This window comes from Thermobia domestica, chromosome 13 (assembly GCF_964235325.1).
Source record: "Thermobia domestica chromosome 13, izTheDome1.hap1.1, whole genome shotgun sequence".
Classification (NCBI taxonomy): domain Eukaryota; kingdom Metazoa; phylum Arthropoda; class Insecta; order Zygentoma; family Lepismatidae; genus Thermobia; species Thermobia domestica.
Window position 1 is genome coordinate 17297764 of NC_137466.1, and position 24553 is coordinate 17322316.

General features: G+C 35.2%; 1 protein-coding gene across 2 annotated transcripts in view; it reads left to right on the top strand.

Annotated features, from left to right (window-relative positions):
* LOC145669140 (pancreatic lipase-related protein 2-like) overlaps nt 1-24553 on the top strand; it is a 198965-nt gene that overhangs the window by 113225 nt on the left and 61187 nt on the right. The window contains exons 9-10 of one of the 2 annotated variants that reach the window (XM_081737482.1): nt 14914-15058; nt 19978-20086. In XM_081737482.1, the coding sequence (XP_081593608.1) occupies nt 14914-15058; nt 19978-20086 (254 nt within the window). The remainder of the gene's footprint in view (nt 1-14913; nt 15059-19977; nt 20087-24553) is intronic. The other variant, XM_081737483.1, reaches the window with a different exon arrangement.

Here is a 24553-nt window from a genome sequence, read left to right on the forward strand (position 1 = left end):
AGCTGTTATCACCTCTTCATTACTGTAAAATTTCTGTCTTTTCAGTGCTGTTTTGAGTTTTGGAAACAGATAATAATCAGAAGGGAAAAGATCTGGCGAGGAAAGTTGGTGGTCAATGCACTGAAACCCTAGGTCCCTCAGAAAATCCATTGTTCCGCCAGCGTTGTGGACGGGAGCATTGTCCTGCAAGAACAAGCCGCCTCGTGTCAACTTTCCCCGGCGCTTTTCTTTAATAGCGTCCTTTACCTTAGCCAGCAGACTGCAGTAATACTCTGCAGTTATGGTTTGGCCCTTTGGAAGGTAGTCTGAGAGCAAAACAAAATCCTTATCCCAGAATATTGAGGCAAGCACCTTTCCTGCGAACTTTTATGCTTTGAATTTTTTGGGCCTTGGAGATCCTGGCGCCACTCGCATGACTGCTGTTTGGTTTCCGGATCAAAGTAATGCAACCACGTTTCATCCTGGGTAACAAGCCGATTCAAAAAAATCGTCCTTGGAGTTTGCAAAATGCCGTAAAATCACCTGCGATGATCTCACACGCTCGCGTTTCTGATCCGCGTTCAAACATTTCGGAATCCATTTCGCAGAAACCTTGCGCATGTCCAACTGATCATGGATTATTGACCCAACACGTTCTTTGGATATGTGCACTTTGTCAGCTATCTCCTGAAGCGAAATCCGTCTGTTGCTCAAAATCAGGTCATGAATCTGGTCCACTTCTTCCGGAGTTGACACTGACACTGGCCTGCCACACCTGTCATCATTTTCTGTTGAAAATTCACCATGCTTGAACTTCGCACACCATTTCTTCACAGTGGAGTATGAAGGACACTGTCCACCCAATGTGTTTAGCATGCAACCATGGATTTCCTTGGGCGACTTCTGTTGCAGGAAGGAGAACTTCATTACACCTCGCAACTCATCTTTGGTGAATTTGACATCTGGCTCCGCCATGGTTCACTTAATTACCTGTAAAATAAAAACCGTTGATGGTAGAATCGTGAAATTTGGTACTTAAACATATAAAAGATCAACATTTCACATGACATCAATTACATCAGGGTAGTACATTCGGAAGGTGGTTGGGCCGAGAGCTTATCAGCCGACCCTCGTACCTGTGCGAAAGTGTTTTTTCTTCCATGGTAAACATTAAAACAAAGACAAGAAATCGCTTATCAGTTGAAAAATGGCTTGATAATGTTCGTCACGAAGATTGAACCGGGCACTACTGCACTAGTGAAATTACGCCATGCTTAGGTATCTCATTAGGTTTAAATTATAATTGTATTTCAACATGCTGGTTGTAACCATATGGTTCGGCTCATCGAATATTAATGAAGAAAATTTTAACTTTTCGTGTACAAGCACTCTTAAGAATTTTTCTCTTAGCAACCAGACGAATATGTATATATGTGTGTGTGTGTGTCGCGTCTGCGACGGAAGTCTTCGTGGACCCTCTCGTTTCTCCAAATACGGTGCCAAAATTCAACACAAGGAGCAAACTTCGTCTCCAAAAATTTCTGCCTATAGGTTGTCATAGTTATTTTTAGCTCTGACATCAACAGTTTGCATTGTGAGCCTCTCTACTTGGTAGAAGCACGGAGAGATGGAAAAAAGAGCCAACCTGTCAGCTTCGGATTAGCAAACGAACAACACTGCGCGTACTATGGTACATTTGTTATGTAGTTAATTATTGTGTTTAGCGCATTAAAAGTTGTATGGTGCAACGATGAACCAATACTAAATATATGGTGCGTTGATGATAATGAAAATGTTGCCTCAAATATAAAAATTGAAATCTTAAAACATTTGTTCGTAATTGTTGCTTGTAAAGTCGTCTTGACGACAAGGAGTAGCAGCACAATGGAGAAACTTCAAGACCACCCAAAAGAAGATAAAATGGAAAGTAAGGGAATTCATCCCCCCAACCTTAAGGACATGCCCCTGGAACTGACAAAGATTATCTCTTTTCAGCATCAAAGTGAGTGAAAAGTGACAGTGTGAAATTGCGGAAACTAACGATGTAGTGAAGTTCAACCGGTAACCAAAGACTACCGCGCCTTCCGCGATTGTAATAAGTGTAATTGGGCCAAGTGTTAAATTTTATTATCATGTTCAATTATTTAAAACAAAGTGCCAAAATGTAATGTAATATGTATTTGTGCAGTTTCAGTGTTGTTTATTAAAGTAAAAAGTGAAAGTTCGCATATCTTTTATCAAAATAATTATCATGGTATAAATTTATATTTTCTAGTTTAAGAGATTTAAATCTACTTTTTCTTTCCAGCATAAATAACTAATGCCTATGCAACATAATATTTTTCGCATTATTAAATTGTATCGGCATTGAGAATACGATTAGAATCAATTTTTATGTCAGTTTCCAGAATGTTCTGACCCGAACTCTAAACCGTACTGTCCAGTGGTTACATGGTCGGCTTTGGTAGAAAGTCTGAACTGCTAATTGATGTCTAAAGGAGACGTCCAAAACATAGAGGATCGAATCCCGGGCTGTTATAAATGCCTTAAGCCCTCCTAGGGAAATGCGGAACACGAACCCAAGACACTCATAAGGTTTTGTTGCATTTCTATTTTTCTGGTATTTCATTATACAGTTCTCATTAGTTTCATATCATACCTCTTTCATTTAAATTAATTTTTAAACAACTCTGCATCTTTTGAAAATGTTTAGTAGACTTATTTTTTGTTGTTCATTACAGTATGTATAAAAATAAAAGTATGCCTATCAGAACAAAATCAAAATAATATTTAAAAATTTCCGATATTAGATTCTAACTATATTTATCTCTTCCGCTTACCTTCGCGACCCCCATTAAACCCTCTCGCCACACCCTAGTGCCCGCGACCCCCAGGTTGAGAAACCCTGCTCTAGGCATACATCAGTTATGTTGGAACATACATACACACACACACATACATACATACAATTTTATATGTATAAATACAGATAAGAGAGAGTTGAAAGAGAGCGATTAAGGCATTACCGCTCTCAATCTATTCATGTGGCCTTTGTGATTCGTGAATTTCTTACGTAACAGTTTGAGGCTAGCTAGTTTTTTTTATCTTCAATCACGATCCAATTTTGGATATGCTCTACCTAAATCACATACTGTAATGTGAATATTGAGTAGTTACCTGTGTATGAAAGTAGCTGCAAATAAATACATTACATAAATTATTTATTGCTATTACACGATTTTCATAATTTGTATTTAATATTCACATATAAAATACCGATGTTCTGTCAATACCTCATATGTCATATTTTAAACATCATAATTACTTAAGTCGTGAAATGATTATATATATATATATATATATATATATATATATATATATATATATATATATATATATATACAACTTATGTATTTTAATGTAATTATTTTACATAATTTTCATGCATTGAGGAAAATAGAATATCATAAAAAATTGTCACCTAAACGGGTATCGAATTCACGAGCTCATGATTTGAACGGTCGGGGGTGTACCACCGAGCTAACATGAGCGCTATTGGGAAGCTACTTCTAATGAAATATAACTGAGCTCATACGCAGATGTTCTTTTCCGAATGGAAATCACAATGACGAATAGAGAGTGTGAATACATAATTTCGAAATATTGAATCATTAAGTATTTCAATCAATGTTACTTTTTTCTACACTTAATACGATTTTAACATGTCTTATTATATTTAACAGAAGGAAAAACATATCTGCACAATTTTTCCCGGTTGCTAAGGTTGGCTTGGAGGTTCGAACCTGCAGCTTTAGTTTACTGTTTTCCCAAGATACTCGAAGTTGGACTTCGAAAGTGTTCGTCTCAAAACAACCATCATCATATTGCCCAATCTGTTTGGAATATGGTATATGTTTTTATACTTGTAAAGTCACAGTATAACAATTCATTCTTTAAAGTTTTTCGTAGGTATTACTATTCCTTTATGAAAACTATTTTTAATATTATTATTATATTTCTCGCACCATTTTAAGATTTCTTTCGAGAGTCGTTGACCAAGTTGTTCCCCACAATAGGCCTGTCGTGCAAGTAACCAACCACATGTCAGGTATTAGCTTTTAGCTATTGCTTCCTGCTCACAGCTCTGAGCATTGGTAACTATGGATAGATGCACAGCAGTAATTACTTTGTGGGAGTTGGAAGGCTATTCTGCAACTGCAGCTAGCAGGCGAGTAGGTATCCCGGCCTCTACAGGAAGGGGATGGATTCGGCAATATGGTGCTACAGGCCAGACTGGTAATTTACGATCTCCTGGTCGTCCTCATGTGTCTACCGAAGCGGAAGATGCGAGATTAGTAAACGAAGCCCGGTTAGATCCACTAAGGACGTCTAGACAGCTAAGGGAAGCTTCTCACTTTCCTGGTAGTTAGCAGACAGGTCTGCGAGGACTTCGTCATGCTGGGTTACGTGGCTGTGTTGCTACCGTAAAGGAAAAAAATCTCAGACGAACACAAAATGTACCGTCTCGTGTTTGCATATGCGAATGTGGGTCGCAACTGAGAAAATGCTTTTCTCAGATGAATCCATATTCACAACATCAAAGGAGGGACGCCGTTTTGTGTATCGTCCGAGAGGAACCCGATATGACCCTAGATACGTGGCCGCTGGCAATCGCAGTGTCCATGTATCTATTTCATGTTGGCGTTGGATTTCTAGTCGCGGAGCAGGACAGCTTCACAAAATTGAAGAACATCTGGACAGTGCTCAGTACTTAGACATTATGAGTAATATCATGATGCCATCTGTACGAGTATTTCAGCCTGAGGTGTAATTCAGTTCCAGCAAGACCAGTCAATACATACTTCCTGTGTGGTTCAGGAATGGTTCACAGGGCAGCCTGAGATTGATTTCATTGACTGGCCGCCTCGTGGACCAGACTTCAATCCCATGGAAATTGGTGGGCAGAGGTGAAGCGAACTCTAAGTTACAGTTGGCCTGAGGCAAATCCACCAAGAACTCGGGATGACCTGTGGCATCTTGTTTCCAAGACATGGCTGAAGGTAGGGGAAGGAGATAGATTTGTCACCCATTTAATAGATTCCATGCCCAGAAGAATGGAGCGTGTAATAAATTCAGAAAGGTCTTGGACACAATATTAATGTCCCCACCTTAACTCCCGAAAACAGCATTTTTCAGGGCTACATAAATGTTTCTGAAAATATTTCTAGGAGTAAACCATCCATTTTTGTGCAATTCCGAAAAAAAATTGCTGTAGGCTTTGAACTCAAGACCTCATCATTGGCAAGCCCGTACTCTACCAGTGAGCTAACATGAACACACAAACCGAATGTGAAGAAACACTACTTTGAATTTCCGTTGTTCGATGACAATAATACTTACATACATTGCAAATGTTGTATTCAATTTGGGATATTCCGCAACACACACACACACACAAAGCGAGAGAGAGAGAGAGAGAGAGAGATAAATATACAAAAGCATATCAGCGAATTGGAATGAAACTCTATGTAACGACTTTCTATTCTAAAGAGAATTTCTGTTTCTTCTCGTGACGTTAAGGGGATCGAGAAAAATTGTGTGTCTGGAACCAGGATCCGACTTTGGATACTCTGTTTATACACTTTCTATATCCGTAGGAATATAAAGTATTTCAAGAATGTAAATGACATGCTGTAATGAGAATATTTGGAAGTAACCTCTATATGACAAATAGCAGCAAATAAATACACTACATAATTTCTTTATTACCATTAAACGATTTTCTTAATTTGTATTTAACATTCTCACATAAAATACCGACGTACTGTGAACACGTATCTCAGTTGTTATATTTTAAACAATAACTACTTACGTTCTGGAATGATTATATATGGGTAATTCTCAAATTAGCGGAAAAATTGAGGAATAGAAGTGCTAAAAATATATATTTCTAAATACCATTTATTTTCTTTCAGTAAGTTCAGATACAGTTTAGAAGTATGTTTTGATACTAAGCATTGCTTAATCTGCATAACTTTAGTTTTTAAAAAATATTTTTTTTTCACGTGAAATATTAATCCATGCTAATGACCTTTTTCCATGCTAATGACAAAGTACACATAATAGCCGATAGAAAGTGGTGTGCTATGTGATTTTGCAAATAGTAATAGTTACAAATCTACTCTTTGGTTAATTATGGTCGTAGGTGTGAATTTGTGTTGTAATTTTTCTTTTTCTTTGCTGAAGTTTAAGTTAAAAATTACAGTAAAAATTCACACCCATGACCGAAACCAATTAGAAACTGTATTTCTTACTACGACTATTTGCAAAATCAGAAATAAATAAACTTTGTTTATAAGGCGTATTAAGGCGTAAAAATAATAAGGCGTAAAAAAATATACGAGGAGATACTTGATCTAAAAACAAGGAAACAAACTTTGTCCAAAATCTCATAGTTTTGAAGTTAGAGGCTGCCTGAAGCGTGGGAAAATGTATCTCAGAGACCTATGTTTTAAACACTATCAAACATACGGAGTGCTGATTAATAAATCACTCAGGAAGCCATACTTATTCGATTTAAAAATGGATTTTCCAACTGTGTGATGTGTGCGCAAGGGATTCCCCAAAGGGATGATAAACCAACAGTATTTCATTATTGATTATTGTCGCAGGAACCTCTTGTACACGCATCGAACAGTTTTGAAACACGCATTATTAAATATAACCTGTAAGACTTCCTAAGTGGTTTATTAAGACGCACTCACTATGTTGGATAGTTGTTTAATAAAGGAGTCTCTAAAATTCATTCTTTCATGCTTTCGGAAGCCCAAATCTCCGAAACTATGGGCTTTTGGCCAAAGTTCCAGAGACATTCTTCTTTTAGCATCATGTATTTGCCCTTATTTTGTTTATATATATTAATCTAATACGCTATGTATTTTTAAACATATATCATCACTGTATTATCTATTAAAGTTTTATCAGAAAGTAGAAGATTAGTGTTAAAGGTTCCTCGATTAATAAAACTCGCTATAAACGTTCAAAATTTACTTTGGCATTCATCAGAATTAATTTTTCGGAACACGCTCTTTTATACTTTTTGGTTTGGATTTCTCATTTTGGTTTTTAACTGTGGCTTTTACTGTCCACTTTTTCAGGAGTCAAGTTGTCAAGTAGCGAAATTACTTAGGAACGGTCATTGTATCGGTCATAATTTATTATTTTGTTTTTCTCACTGTCACTTCGGTAATTATTTCTTGCTGTCTGCAAGACAATGATATTCAATAATGTACAAGGGTTATGGTACACAAATGTATTTTTATAATTCTTTGGAAAACACATTCTCAGCACTTATGCATATATGATCTAAAATCAAGATACCATCTCACATGCAAGTTTAAATTTATGCTACTAGCTATTACATAGATCTAATATCATTTTCCCGATGATTTTCAACTAAGGAGATCTGTTTTATTTATTTCTGAAATTTGATCTAGAAAAGGAATTACTTCCAATTCACTCTACATAGATTTTAATAAAATGTGTTTAACATCTAGGGTTTGTATGAAATACATTAGAATATCAAATCAAAGTTTAAGCCATTTTGAAAGAAACTTTCTGCGACATACTTAAATGCTCCTTTGTACAGTACATAGTGTGCAATTCACTGGCTACATGAACACTACACCTTAACCTTTAATTTTCTTTTAATACAACTTCAAACACAAAGCAAACAGACATCCTTTGTCATGTGCTAATAGAAAAGAGCTTATATAGAAAACTCAGATATAAGCCCAAAACACCTAAATGGTTTTCTTTGGGTATAATCCCTACTGCCCGTCTTGACTCCTCTCTCTTGATCCGCGCTAGTTTTGAAAATTAAAATTCATCGAATTAAAATTTAGTCAACATTTTCTATGTAATTTAAACTCCTACTATGAATTAAAATCCGCAGGCAAAGTTCTGGACCCTCCCCAAAAACAATTTCTGTGTACGTGCCTGTCAATCACTTGCAAATCACGTAACAAGGCAAGTTTATTTTAAAAAACAAATAATACTCTCAGAAAAGCAATAATAAAACTCAAATTAAATAAATTACAAGAGAATATAAATTAACGCCGAAATGTTCATGCTAATGACAGCCATGCTAATGACGAAATTGCATTTAATCGAGCATGTACAACAACCCCTTCCACAAATTATTAAATACATTACTTGAATACCTTAAATCCCTAATGTATTAATTTACAGAAACAATATCGCACTGATTTAATAAATACTTTGATTTCCACAGTCTCCACACTATTGACAATCTATTTTGCCACCCTGCCGAAAAATCAGACAAATACTTATGTAATGTCTATCTTGGGCAACAGTTTCCCTCCAACTGCACTGACCAACAAATGACACACAAAAACCGTTCTAGTCGCACGGTTGCCAGCTCATATTTCTCTTTCCAGCGAACGGCATATCAATTTAAAATGCGCCTTTGCTGACGACTGCAGAAATGGGAACAAAATTTTTAAAGTCTCTAAAATAAGAATACATTAAGACTCGAAGCTGTGTTAGAAGCTCAACAAAGTTGAACATCGCCTAAAAGTTGTCGCTTAATATCAAAGGAGTACGGATACAAACAGCTACTTTATAAGAACAAAAAAACCGTGAAAATGTAGTTGGTTACAGCCATGCTAATGACATTCTCCATTTACTTTTAAAATTCGTACCAAGCTATTTTCTACAAATAGTACATGTTGAGAAAGAAGTGTATATGGTATTGTTGAAGGAACTGAATTACATATATATTTCAATTTTTAAGCAATTAGTGTCCTTGGTTTAAAAAATATTAACTGGAGACAGCATTTTTTCCCCTATTTTGAGAATTACCCATATAGATAGATAGATAGATAGATATAGATATAGATATATATGTAACTGATGTATTTTAATGTAATTATTTTATATAATTTTTCATGCATTGCGGGAAATAGAATTTCATTTCATAAAAAAGCATTGACCCAGGTGGGAATCGAACTCACAAAATTACGAGTTGAAATCCAGCGCCTAACCATTGAGCTAACACAAGCATTCTTTGTGAGATGCTTCTAGCCAGTGCCGAATCTATAAACCGCAAGACCCCGTGGTGCGCGAGGGCCCGAACCCTAAGTGGCCCAAGGGCTTTTAAAGGTTCCCCTGTACCTTGCCTCCAAATATTAATTTTTAAAACGCTTGAAAAAGAATAATATTTTCACAGTATTTAAACTATTTGAATCAATAAGGAAAAATAAGAAGAACAGAGGATTTTCCTTTGCGTAAGTTATTACAAAGCAATTATAAAAGCGGGGTAATCATTGCAGATACAGTGAATGAATTATTCAAAGAAACTGGATTATGCATCTTGTTGCCATGTTGGTTATTCTCTGGTGGTAAAAGTAAAAGTGGATGGGCAACAGAGATAGGAGACTTTCAGAATTATATAATAATAATAATAATAATAATAATAATAATAATAATAATAATAATAATAATAATAATAATAATTTTCTTGCGGAGGGACCCGAAATTTATAGATCCCGTTCTGCTTCTAGCGATGTATAACGAGCGGGTTTTCAAGACAATGACATTCATATGCACTGCGAACGCTGTTTTTGTTCTACTTTGACTTTTATTTTAGTACTCAGACGAGAATTATGTTCTATATCTTAACTTCGAGCATTCTTTTTATGGAAAGATTCCTTTCGTATTTAAGTGTTCTTTTACGTATGGAGGGCTAAATGACAAACAAGAATGTGCTGACATTAATACAAGGTTTCGAAATATTGTATCATTAAGTATTTCAATCCATGTTGCTTTTTTTTTTTTTTTTTTTTTTTTGTACACTTGGTAACAAATCTTATTATATTTAAAAGAGGAAAAACACATCTGCAAAATGTTTCCCTATTGCAAAAGTTAGCTTGGAGGTTCGAACGTGGTTAACTTTTTTCCGAAGATACCCGAAGTTGGAATTAGAAAATTTTTGCTTCAAAACAGCAATAAAGAGTGCGGCCAAGCTTTATGAGACAAGGTGTACATAGAATGAAATTTTGACATCCTTTTTAAAGGTCATGTTGAAAAGGAAATATAAGCAATTAAAGTCACGTTTGTTTGGAGAATATCTTATCTTACCTAAATATATACCATAATTACCACACTTGAACAAGCCAATTAAAAAATAAAAAAAAGAGAAAAGGATGAAGGGTAAAATAATAAATTTTATATCTGATTAAGTGTAAAAGATTTTACTGAATTTGGTTAAATAGTTTCGAGCTATTGATTCCTAAACCTACATCACACTTCTTTCTTTACAGCTTTATTATATTGCTACAGATATTTTACCATTCGCAATATGAGGGAGGGCGGATATATCCACATCTCTCATTACAAATATTTGTAGGAAGTTTTAAGAACTGCTGTGAATAAGAATTAATCTGTGTCCTCACTTAGGTTTTATGACTAGTAAAAGGATACAATTTTAAAATACAAAGTGATGGCAACATTATTATAATTTGTACCTGGCTTACACATAAAAGAACACCAGTTACATTTCTGGAATGTAATCATCACCCGTCTCGATAATCTTTACCACATGTGTGGAAGGTTTCGTACACGTCATGGGTCATTTTTTATTGATGTCCCACAGGGACCACCATATGGCATGAATAATGGCTTCTCTTGTGTTAAAATACTACATTGAAATGATTCTTTCATTTTGGCTAAAAGGTCGTCACGAGGTCGCTGAAAACATTGTTGTACGCTGCGCTCACTGCCACTTCAATATTGATCCACGCACGTTGTTCGTCTTTCCAGAACATATCCTTATGACGCTTACACTTCCCTCCTCTAGCTTTCGATACTGCTTGCTGCTTTTGACTGAATAACATAGTTGCTACCAATCGCCACACTCCATCGCTTGACATTCCCTTATCAGCTACGGAAATCTTATAATGCTGAGACACAGGCCTCTGATGTGAGAACAATGTTGCCACTACCTATATCCATTCTATGAAGAAATTAATTTTACTATAGTGTATCATATTTTTCCATTGTGATTGAAATATTTATATTGGGCTTCTTAAGGGAGAACTTTTATTTTTAATTTCAAATACGTATATATTTTTTTCCATTTAGAGAATGTTTTATATCCAAGATGCAGTAGTAATATTATTAATTTTGTTAGCATCTTATTTAAACCATTCAATGAAATGCTCCTTATCCACCATACGGTAAAATACGAGGTACTACTTACTGCAATTTATAGTGTAAAGCACAAATACTGATTATAATTGCATGGGCGCATGGGGGGATATTCAAAATTAACAAAAAATTGGCTACTTACCAATGAATCCTCCCTTGAAAAATTTAAAGATTTTGACGTTTCGAAACTCTCAGTGGCATGGTAAAAAGGATTAAAACGGAAAGGAGAAAAAAGGAGTAAAATCAGGAATACACCACTATTTAACAGTAACGTACAAAAAAGATCCTAAGATGAACAGAGCAGAGTGAAAAAAGAATGAACTGAATAAAAAAGAACGTGATGTCTATGTTGTGCCATTATTGCCAGATCCAAAGTATGCATCAAAGGTAGGTACCCAAGTTCGATCAATGATGCCAGTATCAAGGTTCAATGTAGGTTTGTATTTATGAATAAAGAACGATTCTTTAATTTGCCGTTGTTCTTTTTTGATTTTGCTGAACCTATTACCTTAACCTGTTTTATATTATGTGAATGTTGTTTTAGATGAAGTGCTAAGCCCGACATGCCTTCTTCTTGTGACCTTTTTGATTGTCTAACATGTTCCTTCACACGCGTGTTAATGTTACGTTTAGTTTGGCCAATGTATGAGGAATCACATTCGCAATGAACGCGGTAAATACCTGCCTTATTTAATGGATCGACAAAATAGCTTTTAAATCCAGTGAGATGTTTTCGTAAACTTTTGGAAGGAATACTTGAAGCAGATATGTTATGCTTTGCAAGAACATGTTGAATTTTTGTTGAAAGTTGTGGAAAATAAGGAATTCCAATCCAAGTTTTTGCTTCTTTGGAAGTTACCGTTTTGGGGACTTGCAGCGATCTACGTGTTTGATTAAACCATTTTTGTAAAATACACCGCTTATAACCGTTTTCTTGTCCTCGCACATATTCTACAGAATAGAATGCATGCTAGACTAAGAATGGAATACAAAATTAAATTTGCACGCTTAGAAAAGAACATCACTCATCTAGGTGGTACCCTTGTTTTCAATAAATGCAAACAAAAAAAAATAGAGTCCGATTCACCTGTAGAATTATTTGTTAACTTTACCGATATTGACATACCTAAGAAATTCCATCAGATTTTTAGGTTATGTTTAACATTTAGTTACCTTCCGCTTTCCATTCCATTGGAGGAGATAATTTGTTCAGTAAAAAAAGCCGTTGACCTTGCACCTGATATTCATTCCGCGCAATCTATTAGAAATGAATGCTTGGCCAATATCAATACTTTTTTATACTCATACAAAAAGGTAGGACCATATCCAAAATCCAGATATGTACAAGGGCTTATTACACAATTTAGAATATTTCTTAATAAACACGATATCTGGTGTTTAAAGGCTGATAAAGGAAACCAATATGTTGTTATGCCAAAGCAAAAATATGCTTTCGGTATTTTAAAAATAACAGAGAAATGTAATTTTGTTTCATATCCCTGTAATCCGTCACCACAGGTTATTAAGAAGGTACAGTCGACAATTGATTCTTCACCACTTTTAACTGACATTGAAAAAGATATGATAAAAATACATGCACCTAGTCTTCCCATTATTTATGCTCTTCCGAAGGTGCACAAGCCTGACATCCCCCTTCGCCCGATCATATCAGGTTTCAATCATCCAGCTTATTTACTATCAAAATGGTTATATAAAAAACTCAGCAGTTACAATAGTGGTTTTAAATATGTTGTAAAAAACAGTCTTGACGTAAAACAACAATTATCATCATTTGCAAATGCCAATACCATTTTACTTGCCTCCATAGACGTTGTTATGTATCCGTCCATACCACTGGAACTTACTATCAATAGTACTCGATCCTGGTTATTACAAAATGGCGCTTCTACCTATGAAACTAATTTTTTATTACAATTACTTGAAGTTTGTTTAAGAACTAATATATTCCAATTTGAAGATCATTACTTTTCTCAGAATGATGGCTTAGCCATGGGTAACACATTATCCCTAATATTGTCAAATATTGTTTTAAATCAGGTTGAAACGTCTATTTTACGGCAGGACACATTTAAATACGTTAGATATTACTGTTATGCTGATGATATTTTACTACTTGTTCGTGACGAAAATACACTTACACAAATATTTGAACAATTCAACAATCAGCATCCTAAGCTGAAGTTCACTCTTGAACGTGAATCTGATAACGGCCTTCCATTTCTAGACCTATTGATTACCCGATCATATAATAAATTTATTACAAAAGTATACCGAAAACCCATTGCAGGCACTACTTACATACATCAACAGTCAGCTCATCCGCCAATGTACAAGGCCAATATTTGGAAGAACTTTTTCGTAGATCATTATTAATTTGTGACCGTCAAAAAGATCTCAACGAAGAAATACAGTTTTTATATAAAATAGGACAAGAAAACGGTTATAAGCGATGTATTTTACAAAAATGGTTTAATCAAACACGTAGATCGCTGCAAGTCCCCAAAACGGTAACTTCCAAAGAAGCAAAAACTTGGATTGGAATTTCTTATTTTCCACGACTTTCAACAAAATGTCAACGTATTCTTGCAAAGCATAACATATCTGCTTCAAGTATTCCTTCCAAAAGTTTACGAAAACATCTCACTGGATTTAAAAGCTATTTTGTCGATCCATTAAATAAGGCAGGTATTTACCGCGTTCATCGCGAATGTGATTCCTCATACATTGGCCAAACTAAACGTAACATTAACACGCGTGTGAAGGAACACGTTAGACAATCAAAAAAGACACAAGAAGAAGGTATGTCGGGTTTAGCACTTCATCTAAAACAACATTCACATGATATAAAACAGGTTAAGGTAATAAGTTCAGCAAAATCAAAAAAACAACGGGAAATTAAAGAATCGTTCTTTATTCATAAATACAAACCTACATTGAACCTTGATACTAGCAACATTGATCGAACTTGGGTACCTACCTTTGATGCATACTTTGAATCTGGCAATAATGGCACAACATAGACATCACGTTCTTTTTTATTCAGTTCATTCTTTTTTCACTCTGCTCTGTTCATCTTAGGATCTTTTTTGTACGTTACTTTTATATAGTAGTATGTATTCCTGGTTTCCTCCTTTATTCTCCTTTCCGTTTTAATCCTTTTTACCTTGCCACTGAGAAAGGAACCAGCTGAGAGTTTCGAAATGTCAAAATCTTTAAATTTTTCAAGGGAGGATTCATTGATAAGTAGTCAATTTTTTGTTAATTACAAATACTGATTCTTAAATATTAAGAATTAGTAGCTTTAAGTGAACGTAATTCATTTATTTCATTTTCTGAAAAATACATTATATCAAAGTTAGATTATATCCAATACCCTTTCGAGTATTATTACTATTATCTATTTATTTATTTATTTATTTACAGTCTGTAAGTTATCACTTTATTATCATCTGCAAAAGTATTTTCTAGGTACACAGAATTTGACTTTTTCAGGATGAATATAGGGTTATATGCATTGAGATTTGTATGTAATTATAATACATCTGAAAGTGGAAACTTTTGATCATTTATGGTTTGATACAGATAGTGACAACATAAGTTAATAATAGATGCAGTAGTTTAAATTAACAAAACTAATGAATTTTAGTTGAAGTATACGAAGATAATGTTAATTCCTTAATACAGGGTGAATGTGTAGACTGTTGGCGAAATAACAGCGAGTATTGCGCAGTGATGGGTCCTTATACAGAAAGATATAAGGGCCCAGCTTCAACCAGCGTATATGGACCATTATTTTTCTTTACTACAAGCGATGCGTACCCATTCTGTCGTAAGTTGTGCTTTACTTTTTCGAAAGTATTCTTAAAGGAGCAGTTCGAGTTAAAAACAAGTTTGGTGCAATAGAAAGAGAAACAAAAAAATAAGAGACCCGTATTTTTTTATATCTTGATAGACCGTCTCGTTCAGCTTCTACAGGCATTTGTTTTTGACGAATCATAAATGGTGACGTCATGGGTGGGATACGCGAGAAACTCAATGTGAGTCAGCAACCACTCCCTTGTACGCAGCTGATAAACCTTTAATAGTGCATTGGATTTAATAGATTGTGTTTTGGATTTGTTAGCAGTTTTGCTCTTGTTGAATTCTTGAGGGAAGTTTTTGTTAGTTGTTTTTACTATAGCATTAGTATAAAAAGAGTAGAGAGAGAGCAGTAAATACGTTTGTTGTGCGAAACAGTGTTTCTTCCAGACATGTTTTTAGGATGGCACTGTCTCCCGGAGCTCTGAGAGATTCCCCCGGAGGAGACCAAAATAATACGTCTATAATGTAATAAATACAATAGTACTGTGTAAAAATAATGTGCCTCTCCGAATATTAAGTGTCCCTGCACCCCCCCTTCCGAATTTTTTTTCTTTTTTGAAAGAAACACTACTCTGAAGTAGAAAACACGTGTTAGTACAGCGTGTGCTGTGTCTGTGAAGTAGAAATGCCTAACACCTGCTGTGTTTTCGGTTGTAATTCTTGTGCAATTGAAGCTGAGGGCGTAAAGTATCTTTTATTATGTTTCTAAGTCGTGAGAAATCACCAGATCGATATAAATTATGGCCCAAGAAAATCAATGGGGAAAAATGTACCAAATAAAATCACTCGTGTTCCAAACATCTTGAAGAGCCTGCCTTCGAGAAGTCAAGTTTACTGAAAGAAAAGTTAATGCAAGTGGCGGATCTAGGCTGGGGCCGGGGGCCTGTCCCCCCAGTTTTTGAGTGACAAAATTGATTTAAGCTATTATTTGGATATTTTTGAAAGTTTTTAGTAAACATGATATACATATCATAGTCTGGGTTCTGACTCCCCCCTCACTGAGTTTTTACCGTCTAGATCCACTTCTGGCTAATGTCAGGAGAATTATTTACACGCAAACTGAGAAAGAATGCTGTTCCAAGCATATTATTGAAAGGTTTAAATTCCGAGCCATTGAATAAGCACCGATCTATGTCCAGTTACCAACGTACAAATATCGTACAAGACGCAATTGATGGTTGTAGTCAAGACGAGGCATTAGAGGGTAATAGAGACGATGTCACTCATGATTCTGAAGATACTGCTTTAGAAATAAGCTATACAATGTGAATTAGGGAGTGAAATATACCGGCTTGTAGAAGGAATCAGTGACGATGACTGTTCCTCAAGACATTGATCCATCGTTTAATTTCTCTGTATCATGTGACAATGATGATGAAACGGGTGATGAGAGTTGTTCCGCGGACAGCTATGAGAATAAAAGAAATTTAACCGGTGAAGTGTTTTTCGTATTCTGGCAAACTTTACAGACTTTCATTTTTGCCTCATATGTTACGCTCCTGTACATACCTTGAAGCACAAAATTATAGGGTCAGCGTTAAAAATTGCAACAAAACGTGAAAATGAACATACTTATGTTTGGGAATCGGAAGAATGATTAAAGAAAAGGTACTTAGGTGTTGCAACAATCTTGTCAGCCATCTATTTACATATTGGGTTAGATTTTTTTTTTAACGCTGAACTCATGCTTTATAGGATACGTTTTATAATATTATAAAAACGTTTGTACAGCCCACCATCAGATATCATTATCTACATGCAGATGATATTTTAAGTCTTCGCAATCAGTTCTGGAAAAGGAAACCGCACTTAGAACGTGCCAGCGCACCTCTCACAAACGAAATGCTTGGCACTGTGTGGTATGTAAGCCTGCTCTCCCTCCTTGCGCAACTATGACGTCATCACAAAATTTTTCTTCCTCTGTTACTCGCTAACGACTGAACGTATCGCGATCAAACAAACACCATTCCTTTTAGAATTGTCAACTCTACAAATGGAAATAAATTGTAAAAAATGCATTTCTAAGTCGAACTGCTCCTTTAACTATATCTTCAAATAATAAGATCATGCCAGTAGACAAGAATTAAAACTAGATCTTGAAATACATAAAAATCTTAAAATACTAAGATTTTTAAAATGTAGTAAAACCCTTTTTAATTTTTACTTAAGTACCGTTTGAAATATTACTGAATTCTATGCTTCTGCTTCAATATTAGAAACAAGCATATCAAGTTTTGAACTTAATTTTAAAAATTAATTTTTAAAATGAACTTAATTTTCAAAATTCTAAGCAACTTCAATTAATAACCACTATAACATCGTTTAACAATATAACACTCCTGTGTAAAGTTGGACTCCCATAAGAGCATCCTCAAGTGTCGGATAGGGAAATTCCCGTTAGACATGGTGAGTGCCGAAAAATCCCGAGGCGGACCAAACTGATAACGGTGTCATACAATTAGTATATAGATCTACATATCCAGATTGGGATTGAGCAAATGGCTAACAACCCTCTTTATTAAATAAATAAATAAGCATTGAGAAATCAACAGTACAGTCTTGAATAAGTATCGATGAAAGAGACGATAACTTAGAAAAAATCAAAAGAAAACGAACAGGAAGTAATCAACCCAATGTGGAATATCGAATGATGAAAATACGAGAGGAACTAAACAAATGGTTGAAATAGCAAAGAAGAATATATATATATATACAAGGTTCAGCAAAATGACCTCCCTATTTTGAGAGGGCACTGTGTGAGTTGTGGTATGGATACGGCGACGGAGGAGGTTCCAATCGATAGCAGTATACGTGCCATTTTCAGTAGTTGAAATGGCGTGGTGCGGCATAATTCTGTTCCAGAGAGAAAAATTATTCAAGTTTGGGTATCAACATGTTCTGTACTGAGAAAATGTAGCTTGACCGACCTGTTTAAGTACTGAACGCTTTGGAGATTGTGGATGGACGCTTTCACACGTGACACATTTTCCGGCGTTGTTACGGTCCGAGGTCGGCTAGACGATTCTTTTTTTCAGAGTGCAGAATCTGTTGCTCTAAAGCTTCATACCCAAACTTGAATAGTTTTTTTTAAAGTATACATGAATATATTTATTTATCTAACCACTTCATATGTAAAGGTAAAGAGCGTCCCCTATTTGGGATAATCTACAAAAATCCCAAGTACGAATTTAACAAAGAATGACTGAACCTTTCCATACGATTGAAACGAAAGTAGAACGATACAAAAATCTTATCCTAACCGGCGATAGAACCCGGATCGCCCGGCTGATATGTAAAGAGACATTTTACGACTGCGTCAGCATGGTTCCATTATTTATTCATACCTATCAACTATTTTAGCCACTCTAAAGTAAATATCCCAAAGCAATTGAAAATAACTGTCACAACTTTTTTTTTTCAACAGATAAATGGAATTAACAAGCAAAGAATATTTCTGTGAACATTGAAAGGTTAAGTTGAATGTTTGCCTTTTTTCACTAACAAAGATGTTCAAAGCTTAAAATTTTGTTGATATATCAATTTTTTTCGCATTTGGTAATGTTTTAAAATTCGAAATGTGTCGTGTTGCTATCATAGATGGGTATACAGACTTGTACTAATTCATTGTGCGCAGAAAATTACAGGAAACTATATCTAAAATATATATATATATATATTTACTAAAACTAGCAGCTGAGAAAAGTGAACACACATGAAATGGGAGAGAAAGAAATATTCAAGTTAATATAAATTATAAACGAGGAAATGAAAAGTAAATAAATGACCAGAAATGTATTTTACTGTCCCATGCAAATATTCTACAGAGTGGCGCACGAAATGTCATACCACTTTTTTGTTCATTACACATGTATTTATTATCAAAATATTACAAAAATAATGCAAAATTAATTGTATGAGCATAGACATTTAGTCCTATGTAGTATGTGTTCAATGTGATCACCATTTTGTTTTACAATCTCTTGCAAGCAAACCTTTACATTTGTCACAACCTTCCTGCACAAGTCTTCCGAAATTAGATGGCTCAACTGCATGATGAGAGCCCTGGGTTGAGCTGCACTTGCGAAGACATTATCTTTCAAGTAGCCCTACAAGGAAAGATCACATGTATTGATGTCAGGTGTCAGTGCTATGCGGGGGCCACTGTCTCCCACCTTGGTGACGCTCAGGAAACCGATGTGACATTACCTGCCCATCAAACATGTCATACACGTAATCAAGAACAACATTTGCAGTATGTGGGCGGGCTCCGTCTTGCATGAACCATGGAGCCCATTTTGTACGAAAGTGTGCACGAAAACGTCTTTGTGTCTACAAAACTCCTCGTTTCTGAAAAAAAAAAAAAAAAAAAAAAAAACAGTACAAATTTCACCTGTTCAACACTTAATCAGCTGTTATGCACCATCTTGAAAACTGCTGTTTAGCTTCAAGTAAATATTCGATACTAACTTCTGACATCTACCAGATTTTCCATAAACCAAAGTATACGAATACGAGTTTTCAACATTCCATCTATAATATTCCATGTGTAATGAACAAAACAAATGGTATGACATTTTATGCACCACGCTGTATATTGCAACTATATCGAACAAATAAAAATAAAAACATATTATATATTTAAAATAACAAATTCTATTGTCTAATTGTATAGTCATTTAAGTTTAGGAAATTGGGAGAATAATATAAAGTAGAGCCTAGGGAGCTGGGTAAAAACATTTCTGACTGAATTAGCGTACACATGAAAAGATCCAATATCGAGCTTTTGTTCTGCAACGACCAATCTTTGAATTTTTGAACCATACAATTAGTAAATAGACTGAGTTGTAGCAACTTTTGTCTATAACTTTTTCTTCTTCTTTTCTTTAGTCTATCACTATGCTGTGACAATGAATATAGAAAGCAAAATCAATCCAACTTATGGAACACTGTCAATTGAGCTGAGTGACGGTCTACACGAAATATATCACAACATCTGGTACGTAAATCACCATTTCTTATTTCCGTTCGAAAATATTTCTTAGCTTAATTTAATGTTTGTTAAATTTGATTAGTGTCTTTAGTTCTGTATTACATCAATTCAATTTATTATTTTCTTCACATTTGTTGTACATCATTTTTTGTCTGAAAATGAAACGCCTATGTTAGAACTGCATTTAAAAGGCGATTTTTTCTCATTCTGCTATTTCTTCTTTACTGTAAGTTCAGTCATTTATGTTCTATGGTATTTTATTGTGTGTTTATTGGTAGAAAAGAAAGTCATCATTTCATGCGTGTCAGTGTAGCCTCTCAGTTTCGCCAGTTCTCAATTACTGCTTTAATAGTGTTATTTACATACATTTTAGTCATAACCTTTGTATTTGAATCTGAACGAAATAACCACAAAATTTCACAGATATCAGACGGGAAACTTCCAAAACTTTTACAACAAAGAAACGCGATTTTTTAATAGCTAAAATTAAGGAACTTGAAGATAATAGTAAAAATAAAAACATTCGGGACATGTATAAGGGGATCAGCGAATTTAAGAAAGGCTATCAACCTCGTGCTTATATATTAAGAAAGCTGACGGAACAGTTCTCACTGATACGGATAGCATCTTAAATAGATGGAAAGATTTCCTTGACGATTTGCTGACCACACAGCCAAAAACTAATGTGTGTTAAGAAAAAGAAATATACACCGCAGAACCGTATATTCCAGAACCCAACAGAATAGAAGTAGAAACCGCTATAAAGAAATTAAAGAAACACAAATCTCCGGGTGTAGATGAAATTCCGGCTGAGTTAATTTTAGCGGGAGGCGAAAAATTGTGGAACAAGATACACAAACTCATTTTCGTTATCTTGAACAAGGAAGTATTGCCACAAGAGTGGAAAGAATCTAAATCAATCATTGTTCCAATTCACAAGAAAGGCAACAAAGCTGATAATTATCGTGGAATTTCTCTTCTGTCAGCATACTATAAAATCCTTTCAAACATTCTATTAGCAAGATTGATCCCATACACAGATGACATCATTGGAGATTATCAGTGCAGATCTAGACGAAATCGATCAACCATCGACCAAATATTTACCATTCGCCAAATACTCGAAAGGAAGTGGGAATACAATACCCCGATACATCAATTATATATTGATTTTAGAAATGCGTACGACTCGATTACGAGAAAAACATTATACATCATTCTTACAGAACTTGGAATACCGAGAAAGCTAATTAGATTAATTAAAATATGTTTAAATGAATCCCAAAGTAAAGTCCGGGTAGGAAAATTTTTGACCACGAGCTTTCACGTCGAAAATGGCCTGAAACAAGGAGGTGCGTTGTGGCCGTTATTATTAAACTTTGTTCCGAAATACGCTATAAGGAAAATCAAAGATAACAACCAGGGCCTAGAGTTGAACGGTATTCACCAAGTTATGGCATATGCTGATGATTTAAATTTAATAGGGAATAATAGGAGAACAATAGAGAGAAATGCAGAAATCTTATTAAACACTTGCATATACATGGGTTTAGAAGTAAACGCAAAGGAAACTAAATACATGGAAGTGCGTCGGGACCAGAATACAGCAAATTATGGATGCGTTAAAATATCAAATAATACTTTTGATAAAGTGGATACTTTCAAATATCTAGGATCAATATTAACAGACGAAAATCATATTCACGAAGAAATTAAATGTCGACTAAAAGCATGGAATTCGTGTTACTATTCGGTTTAAAATCTCGTGTTGTCGCGAATTCTGTTGAGGAATTTGAAGCTTAAAATATATAAAACGATAATCATGCCTGTTGTTCTGTATGGTTGCGAAACATGGTCGCTTACTCTGAGGGAAGAACACAGACTGAAAGTACTTGAGAATAAGATCGTGAGACGAATATTCGGACCCAAGAGAAACGGGAATGGGAAATGGCGGAAATTTCATAACGAAGAACTACATAATTTATACGGTTTACCCAACATTGTTAGGGTCGTCAAGTCTAGGAGGTTTAGGTGGGCAGGTCATGTAGTTACAATGGAAGAAAGTAGAAACGCTTTCAAAGTCTTGACTGGAAGACCAATCGGAAAACGACCGTTATGAAGACCTAGACGCAGGTGGAAGGACAATATTAAGATGGATCTCGCTGAGATAAGAATACAAAGTAGAAACTGGATCCAATTGGCTAAGGATAGAAGTCAGTGGAGAGCTTTTGTGAACGCGGCATTGAACCTCCGGGTTCCATAGGCCATATAGTTAGAGAGTTATTTGAATATGGGTAGTGCAAACATAAACAGTGTGGGGTTTCAATCCTCAACTCAATTTGCTGCTTTGTCAAATTTTAATATTATGTATGCGAATGTCCGTTCTCTTTTTCCTAAAATTGACGAAGCACGACTACTCGCTGTCTCCACGAAATGTTCTATTTTGATATCGGAAACATAGTTGGATGATTCTATAAGTACAAGGCAAATTGAGATTCCAGGATATTCAGTCATTCGCAGTGACAAAGGGACGGGGTGGGGGCATGTGATTTACTACTTAAAACATATTAAAGTGAAAGTTGTTGACTTTCAATCTAACGATGTTTATCATGATATAGAAATTTTAAATCTTGTTGTTAATGTGAACCACTTGTCAATTGGTATTACTGCTGTATATAGATCTCCCAGAATACCGTATGGGGAATTGTCAGCGATCGAAGATGCCGTGTTGGAACTATACCCACAAGTCGACCAAATATTCGTTATTGGTGACTTCAATTGCAATCAACTCTGTACAGATAAACAAGAAACTATTTACTTGAAATCTATTATTGACATATTAGATTTCACACAGTTAATAAATGAACCCACGAGAGTCACTGAAAATTCCAAATCTTTGCTAGATTTAATTCTTACTGACAACATGGAACAGATACACTTGTTTGGAGTTAGTCTACCCATTGGAACATGAGACCACAACGTAATTCACGTCACTCAAGCTTCACCCAATATCCTAAACTCCCGGTAGAGTAATTCAGTGTCGTTCTTACGCTTCATTTAATACTGAATTGTTTTATCATGATGCGCAAAATTACAACTAGGATAAGATTAATCAAACGGAAACAGTAGATAATAAAGTTGAATTTTTACAAAAGTCTATAGCCGATATTTTTGATAATCATGCACCGCTCGAAACGAAAAGGCTATCTAAGAACACGCTTCCCCTTATTTCAATTAACACAAAACTTTTAATGAAGTTATGTGACCGTGCTTACAGAAAATATAAAAGAACGAAGAATCAGTTGCATTGGGAAGATTACAGACGCTTGCGTAACTTCACAACTATTGTTGATCGACAAGAAAAGACTGAGTATTTTTATGATCGCATGAGATCTACTAATGATGCACGTAACATTGGAAAACTTTGCGTGATCTTGGTGTAGGTAAACGCGATTCATGCTTGATTCTTCCGGACGATGTAAACGATATTGAAGCTATAAATTCACATTTCACAAGTGTCTATAAAATGTGTGAGACAAGCACTGAAGCACTTGATCAACAAACGCATTGGCCTACATCGCGTAAATTAAATAGCAATATTGAAACGTTTAAGTTTCACACTGTAAACGAAACAGAAGTTAAAACTGCAATATACAATATCAAGTCCAACGCATGTGCGTTTGATGGAATAACAGGAAAAATGCTTCGACTGTTTGTACCGTTTATTTGAACTTCACTTACTCACATAGCAAATTACTCATTAACTCAAGGTCATTTGCCAGAATTGTGGAAGCGAGCGAAGGTGGTTCCACTGCCCAAGAAGGCAGTTGTACAGTCGCTTGATGAACTTCGTCCCATCAGTATACTCCCAATTATCTCCAAAGTACTAGAAAAGGTAGCATTTAAGCAATTAACAACGTATATAAACAAAAATGAAATAGTGCTTGTCACTCAATCCCGCTTCTGTAAAGAACATAGCACAACCACAGCCCTTTTAGAAATTACAGATTCAATTTTAAATTCAATATAAAATTCAAGGTAACAGTTTTGGTCTTGTTGAATCTTTCGAAGGCTTTCGATCTGGTAAATCATAAACTCCTACTGGCCAAAATGAAATATTGCAATTTCTCAGAATTAGTTATTAAATGGTTCTACAGCTATACAGCAACAAGTAACACTAAGTGGAGCAAAGACTCAGGTATCTATCCCATTCTTGATAAAAGCAGGAGTTCCGCAAGGTTTAATATTAGGCCCCATTTTATGTTCACTCTTTTCTGCAGATCTTCCTACAGTTATAAAGCATTCATCAGTTCACTTCTATGCAGGTGATACACAGATCTTTATCAGTAGTATACCTGAAAACATTATGGACACCATAGAGTTACTTAATAGGGATCTTTCAGCTGTTAGCAACTGGTGCCTTAAGAATGGTCTTTTACTTAATCCATTAAAATGTGTTTTCACTGTATTGGG